The sequence below is a fragment of the Chiloscyllium plagiosum genome, unplaced genomic scaffold, assembly GCF_037043375.1.
Source record: "Chiloscyllium plagiosum isolate Xiang-an unplaced genomic scaffold, Cpla_swu_hap1 HiC_scaffold_3, whole genome shotgun sequence".
Lineage (NCBI taxonomy): Eukaryota > Metazoa > Chordata > Chondrichthyes > Orectolobiformes > Hemiscylliidae > Chiloscyllium > Chiloscyllium plagiosum.
In genome coordinates, this window is record NW_028270141.1 from 99,403,801 (window position 1) to 99,410,880 (window position 7,080).

The following is a 7,080-nucleotide window of genomic DNA, read 5'->3' on the forward strand; positions in this document are numbered from 1 at the left end:
ATTCTTTGATTGTCACTGGGTCGAAAATCCTGAAACTCCTTCTGTAGCAGCAGTATGGGGTCCCCACAGCCCCAGCTGACCATCACCTTCTCAAAAGTAATGTTGACCTTGGTAGCAAAACTCATATCCCTGCAACAAGTTTAAATCAACAGACTTCCCTTCACAACTTTTTTCATTCCTGTGCTGTTGTATCCTACTCCCGAATTTGGATCTTCAAAATCTTATCAAATGTGGAAGTCTGCAATAATGTGGCAGGTTCCGAGAGAGTTTTCCAATCTCAGAGCCCGAAATTCAAGGATAGCACGCAACAGCAGGAATCTAGGATATTAGCTAGTCAAAGAATCTCAAAAGATTAAAGATAGAAAAAAAAAATGTAATGACTGCGACTTTTTCACAAAATTGTTGACAGAGAAAGCCTGACCCAAAAAGTGGATGTGCAAAACATCAATAGATTTTATTCTTTTCCACAAAGACCAATGAATCTGACGCAGCCAGTGACAGGAGATTTCAGCTGTGGCTCAGATTCGATTTATGTTACCGCACATGTCAAGGATAACGTACACCAACATCCGACAGAAAGTATTAGAAAAAAAGAACGAAAACATGTATTTAAAAAAATCTTCAATAATATCGCATTTAAAAAGAGAACATTCTCATCTGAGTGCAATAACTTAGCACCAGAGGTAACTTGTGAATTGCTAACAGCATCGCGGCACAGGTCTCAATCTCTCAGATTGACGTGAAATTGACGGTTGAAAAAATACAATTTAGAACCCACATATTAATCACACCATTTGGTAAAAGCTGACCTTAATATTAATATCGTGCACGGTGACACCCAGAGTACTTTTGCTTAGATCTCTCTCAGGCCTGATATCGCTTCCATTTCCACTTGACTAAACTCAGGTGTATAAGTAACTCAATGTGTGAAGACCTCAGCCTCACTCACTTGCCACGTATTCATTCGTTCATTCATTCACGTCTGCATGCAGGTTACAGCATGGGCGTGTTTATGAATGAAATCTCTTCGACTTTTTTCTTCAAACTTACTTTTCTTGGACCTGATAATCTCCAAAATAGCATCTCTCCAAATTCAGGACAGATTTGGTGAGGAGGTTTATTTGGCCGATTGAGGTGGATTTGACACTCGATTAGAGACAGGGAGAGATTGCAGTCAGAAGGGAATACTTCAGCTGCTTCTAGATAATCTCTGGCTCTATTCCTCCCCAACCATGTCTACAAAAGGAGAGGCACAGCGACCGTCAGGATGTTGCGGCATCGATGTGGACATGGCGGGAAAGCACGTGCCAATTACTTGTAAAGTGAGAACATCAGGTTAACCTTTCTCCTTCAAAGGGCAAATCTTAAAGGTGATTTCCAGGTAATTTCAACCAGATGAGAGGGCGCAGCAAATGAGCAAAAGGAGTACTTTTTTATTTGAATGAACGCTTTTAATCTGCCTCTAAAGTAATTTCTAGAGGGAGTTTGAAATATTACTGACAGCTTGGAGAGTCTGTCATGAGATGGCCAGACTCTCTCCACATCGGAGTTCAGATTGCACCAAATAATGTAATCATCACCGAATCTCAGAATGAGGGTATGGGTTTATAATCATTCCTGTGCACCCACAATTCACTAATATCTGTTTCCTATTGTTTTCAGGGGGCGCTGGATAGGCTAAGATTTACCACCCACGGTTAGTTGCTCTAGAGAAGGTGATGGTGAGCTACCCTTCCTTCCTGTTCAGTCTGTGTGGTGTAGGTGCCGAGTATGCACCTCGGATTTTTTATCTTTGTTAGTTTTGCTTTGAGCAGCTCTCGAGATAGAGAGCAGCAGGGAAGATTCCTCGCTGTTTGGGGTGACATCCGCTTTGCAGAATTTTAACCACCCCCGGGTTTACCGTGTTACCAGAAAAAGAAACAGCCCACATTCAGGGCAATATATTCCCCACAAATCCATTTTCACTCCTGAAAGCCAAATTCTGGCAATGTAATCCTTAAATTGGTCTGGTGGGGAGTAGGAGTGAGAACTGTTACACTATATTAACCTGTCTCGGCTATTCCCAAATCTAAGGAAAGGTTGGGATTTATTGAGATTCCTGAACTGGAGGATCCTTCCGGAAAAGTTGCAGGCGTCTCAATAGCCTCCAGACCCCGATATAATTTTCAGTCAGTGGGTTGTGGTCAGCCTGCAGGCTTCCATTGGGCATTGCCCGTGCGTTGGCATCTTCCTGCAGTTCATGCATTTGAGGGGTGACGCTGGGAGACTCGGTTAAACCTTCCTCGTCCTCCTTATCCAGCTCCTCCAGGTCCTCATACTTGGCTTGTTGCCTCGTCTCGAAGAACTTGACGATGCAATAGGTGACTGAGCCCACAGTGTTAACCACCACGCCGGCAATGAACAGGGAGGTGGGCGCCACGTCCCGGAATGCCAGCATGCCCACCGTGATGGTGACGATGCTCTTGACCACGCCGACGAAGCTGGTGGTCACCGCCGAGTTGAGGTAAGTGCAGTGCAGGGTGGTGAAGTTCATGAGGCAGCCAATCAGAATGCAGGAGGCGAACACACAGCTGAACGTGGCATCGTGCCAGGGCGGGTACGACCAGATCTTGATGGCATCCAGGCTGGCAAAGCTGCAGAGCAGCAGCACGGGCGAGGCGCTGATGGCGATGGCGTACTGGGCAGTCAGGGGGCCATACGGATGCTCATGGCCGGTCTTCTGGATCACCACCAGATAGGCAGCATGCACCAGCACTGCCAGGATCCCGGTCACATAACCCACCGGATCCCCCGAGAGATCACCAACTCCTGGAAAACACAACACACCAACTCCTGAGAACCAACAGCAGGCATGTGGGCGCCAGGGACTTGGGGAGAAGTAACACCGGAACGAGAGAAAGTTAGGAAGCGGTTTGTCATATATTCAAACCTTTGATCACAGTGAGGGGCTAGACTGATGGAGAGCCTATAGTATAGGTTATTGATGGACAGTCTACAGTATAGGTAAAACAAGGACTGCAGATGCTGGAAACCAGAGCCCAGCCCCCATTCACCTATTGTACTCTATGCTACTTTCTCCCCACCCCCACTCCCCTCTCATTTATCTCTCCACTCTGCAGGCACCCTGCCTCTATTCCTGATGAAGGGCTTTTGCCCGAAACGTCGATTTTCCTGCTCCTCGGATACTGCCTGACCTGCTGTACTTTTCCAGCACCACTCTAACCTAGACCCTAGTCTATAGTATAGGTCCTTGATGGACAGTCTATAGTATAGGTTATTGATGGACAGTCTATAGTATAGGTCCTTGAGGCTGACTGCTAGTGTCCCCACCTCTGAGCCAGGACACCGAGTTTCTCATCCCATCTGCTCCAGAGGTGTGCAGTAACATATCTAGTGGGCAGATGACTGGACAGCTAATGGGTGGGTTCAATTCCCATCCCAGTGGAAAGACTGCCTTCCTGAACCTCTCCCCTGGCCTGAGGAGTGATGACCTTCAGGTGAAATCACTAGCAGACATTTCTCCCCAGTGAGATATCCCTAAAGTCCGTTGGGACTAGGGCCACTGTATCTTTGTAACGTCTCGGAACGGGTTGATTTGGAAACTCTTTTCTAAAGATGATGTTGACTTTTAAAACTATAAGAGTTTGGAAATAGTTAAATTTCTCTTGGAACACAATCTTCATTGTCCGGTTTCAGGTCACACTGCTCCCGGGTTATTGACCCCCGGGGGATAATAGCGAAGTGCAATCGCTGGCATTTTCCGACACATTGTGTAACCAATGGGAAAGTTTGGTGCAATTCATCCTCTGCCATAGCGCCGGTTGCCAATAAATCTTTGCTCATTTTTAATTCACTCACACGAGTAAAAACCAAAACAAAACAATGTGCAAACTGCAGTGGCCATTGGGTGGGGATGGGGTGGCAGGAGAGAATACGGACTGATACTGACCTGCTAAAGCAGCTCCACAGGTCGTTAGAAAGACCGCTGCACACACACCGAGGGAGGGAACACCATTCTTCAGGACAAACACCCCAATGGTTAAAGTGACCAGAGGTAGGCAGCGCTTGAAAACAACGTACATGGGTAGGCTGAGGCCCCGGAGGGACCACAGGGTCAAGCAGGACTGCAGCGTGGACAGCAGCGTGACCCCGGCGAACACTTTGGCCAGACTCAGGCTGAAGGGGGGCACGTCGATCCTGCCGAGCCTGCGGAGCAGCTCCAGGCTCAGAGCGGCGGTGCTGCTGGTCAGGCACTGCACCAGCGTCAGGAAGTGAAAATTGTAGCGAGAGATCAGCAGCTTCAACAGGATGTTCAGGGAGCCGGAGAACACACCGTGGGCTACGGCCACCGAGATGCCCAGCAGGCGGCCCTTGCAGCACTGCATCCTTCCGCATCCGTGCAGTCCCTCAGTACCGGCTGTCACCAACACACTACCGCGATCAGCTTTAAACTTCCATTCATTAAACTAGAGGGAGGCGGGGTGTGTGTGTGTGTGTGTCGGGGGTTGGGGAGGGGAGGGACATCAATTCTCCGAATTGAATATTTTATTGATGGTTCCAATTGCTGCAAAGTCAAATGTGCAAGACCCGGGGGCTACTGACGCACGAAAACTAGTTGAATCTGCACTTTTGCATTTACTTAATTATGTAAGTACTTAGTTCCTTTTAAAACGAATCTCTTGTTCACAGCTGTACTGTAAACCTTGCGGTGAGTCAGTGCCCTGGGGTCCTCAGTCAAGTCAAAAATAAAAACCCTGCAGGATTCAGTTAACAGCAAACACCCTGGCGGTCACAACCACCAAGAGGTTTACTGGCTGAATGAAATCTTACGCGAAATTCATCAAAACTGGTCACTGAGCCGAGTGCAGCTTTCCCCCTTGTTCGATGCAAAGTGTAAAAGTGCTCAGGGTAAAATATTTCCCGTGCCGACTGCAAAGCCGGCGGAGCCAAGAGCAAATTGAATAGATACAACAGTGCAATAAAGATATCAGTGACCTCCCACATCTGGTTCTAACTCTGTAAAATGCTACAATGGAGACAACTGCTTGGAAATGCCCAGTCTCTCTCTCTCTCTCAAATAGTTAGTTCTATTTTGATAATTAAAGGACAAAGATTTAAGATGTCCAGAATTTTCATGTCAGAAAATCAGCAAAACCAAAAGTCGAAAGGTTAACTGTGCCTCTCTCCCCAGATGTTGCACATTCTGCTGAGTTTTCCCAACCCTTTCTGTTTATATTTCCAAAGATTACGAGCAGATGACAAGATGGAAATTGCCACTGATACTTTTACCAAAAGTACAATAGAAATTGTCGACACTTGACTGAACATTATTTAATATCAGTATAGAAATAAAATATTCTCTGCCAACTATCATTTCCGCCCCTTTCTGTTCTTTTTGATACAAATGCTAACTTTTCAGTTATTTCTTCGCTTGCAATTGTGCTCCTTTCCAAATGTCCTTTTTTATTTGCATTTTATTTCTGGGCAACTCTCCAGTCCCAGCTCTGCTGTCGCTACAGATTGACTGGGAAAATCCATCTGCAGTCATTCCTGCCACTCCCGAATTGGATTTCTCAGAGTCAGGCTTCGCGAGCCAGGTGGAGGTGAGCAGTGCAGAGAAGCCCCCAGGGGAAGCGATCTCAGGGGGTCACAGAGATCTCTCTGTGGGTGGGAAGGCCCGGATCATGGTGTTGGAAGAGGGTTGTGCCTGATGCCCAGTCCCGGCGGTGGGTTCAGTGTGGCTACAGCAAGCCAACGCGCAGTCAGCATCTCCTCAGGTTAGAGAGGAGCCAAGGGCGCCATCCAAATTAGCTCCCCCCCCCCCCCACCTTAAAGATGCAAGTCGCTAAGATCGAAGCCCGACAAAGGCTTAGAAACTTCTTCCCAATCTGCTGGGGACTGCAGAAAGGAACAGTGTCGAGTGGCCGCTGTCTCCAGCCAACTCAGTCCCCGAGTTTGTGCAGCCCCCACCCCACCCCCCCCAAGCTGGTCCCTCATGTGTCTCAGGCTGAAGGAACAGCACTGTCAGAGACGGGTGTCACTTCAACGCAGACTTCTTCTTACGGCTGCTCCATGATTTGCCTCCGTGTTAAGGTGCCCTCACAGCCCCCCGCCTCCTCAGCAGAGTCCATCTCTTCTGATGTGGCAGCTGAGGCTCCAGTGCCTGTAGTTACTGGATCTAGCTTTGCACCTCCCAGGCCAGGAGACGCTGATCTAATACAGAGAGAGAGCTCCTTCAGTTTCTTATCCAAGTTCAGCACCATACCTGACACTCACCCTGCCCACCTTACCCCACCACACACCAACAGTGACCAAGATACCATGGGGCTCTTGTGGTGCAATAGTAGTGTTCCTAGTACTGGGCCAGGAGGCCTGGATTCAAGTCCCATTTCCTCCAGAAGTGTGTAAGAACACCGAGGCACCATGCACACCCATAGTACTCTGCCTAGCCTACGTGAAGGTGGCCACGCAGTTTCACCCACTGACGCATTTTACGCCATTTTCTTACCATCCTGAAGCCTGGAGGTGGGAACCCAAAATGGAACCCTTGCCCCAGACACTCCTCACTCCAGACAGCATCAGGAGCATGAAGTCACTCCAACTGTTGAAAACTTTCAAAGTCTAGAAGACTCAAAATTAACATTGGATTAAGACTCTGACTTCTCGTGGCTTTACCAGCTGGAAGTTCCTATGGATTTGCCAGAGAAGGGAATGAGATACCTGAAAAGGTCATTCTGAGATGTTTTAGCTTCAAAACCGTTCAGTCCCGACAGTGCATGGAATCCACACTTTTCACTCACCAGGATCATGAGGCTAACACCATGGCAAGATCGCGAGTGTCCAGTGAGGGAGATTCAGTGCACCAGCCCCACTGCCATGCCACATGCTACCTCCATGGAGACAACTTCCATGCAGTAGTCTAAGAAGACAGTGAAGACAGGGGCAAAGTGGTCCAATCAGCATTTTGCAGGGAGGTAAGGCTTTGCCTCTCATTATTTTTAATAGAATGATTTGCCTCCGTGTTAAGGTGCCCTTACAGCCCCCCGCCTCCTCAGCAGAGTCCATCTCTTCTGATGTGGC

General features: G+C 48.0%; 1 protein-coding gene across 1 annotated transcript; it reads right to left on the reverse strand.

Annotated features, from left to right (window-relative positions):
- Window positions 1-429: 429 nt before the first annotated feature.
- Window positions 430-4,385, reverse strand: slc35d3 (solute carrier family 35 member D3). Its single transcript, XM_043687496.2, has 2 exons — window positions 3,950-4,385; window positions 430-2,808 (listed from the first exon to the last, which is right to left on the reverse strand). Exons 1-2 carry the CDS (start codon window positions 4,383-4,385, stop codon window positions 2,087-2,089), a joined length of 1,158 nt encoding a protein of 385 aa, XP_043543431.1. The 3' UTR covers window positions 430-2,086.
- Window positions 4,386-7,080: the final 2,695 nt, after the last annotated feature.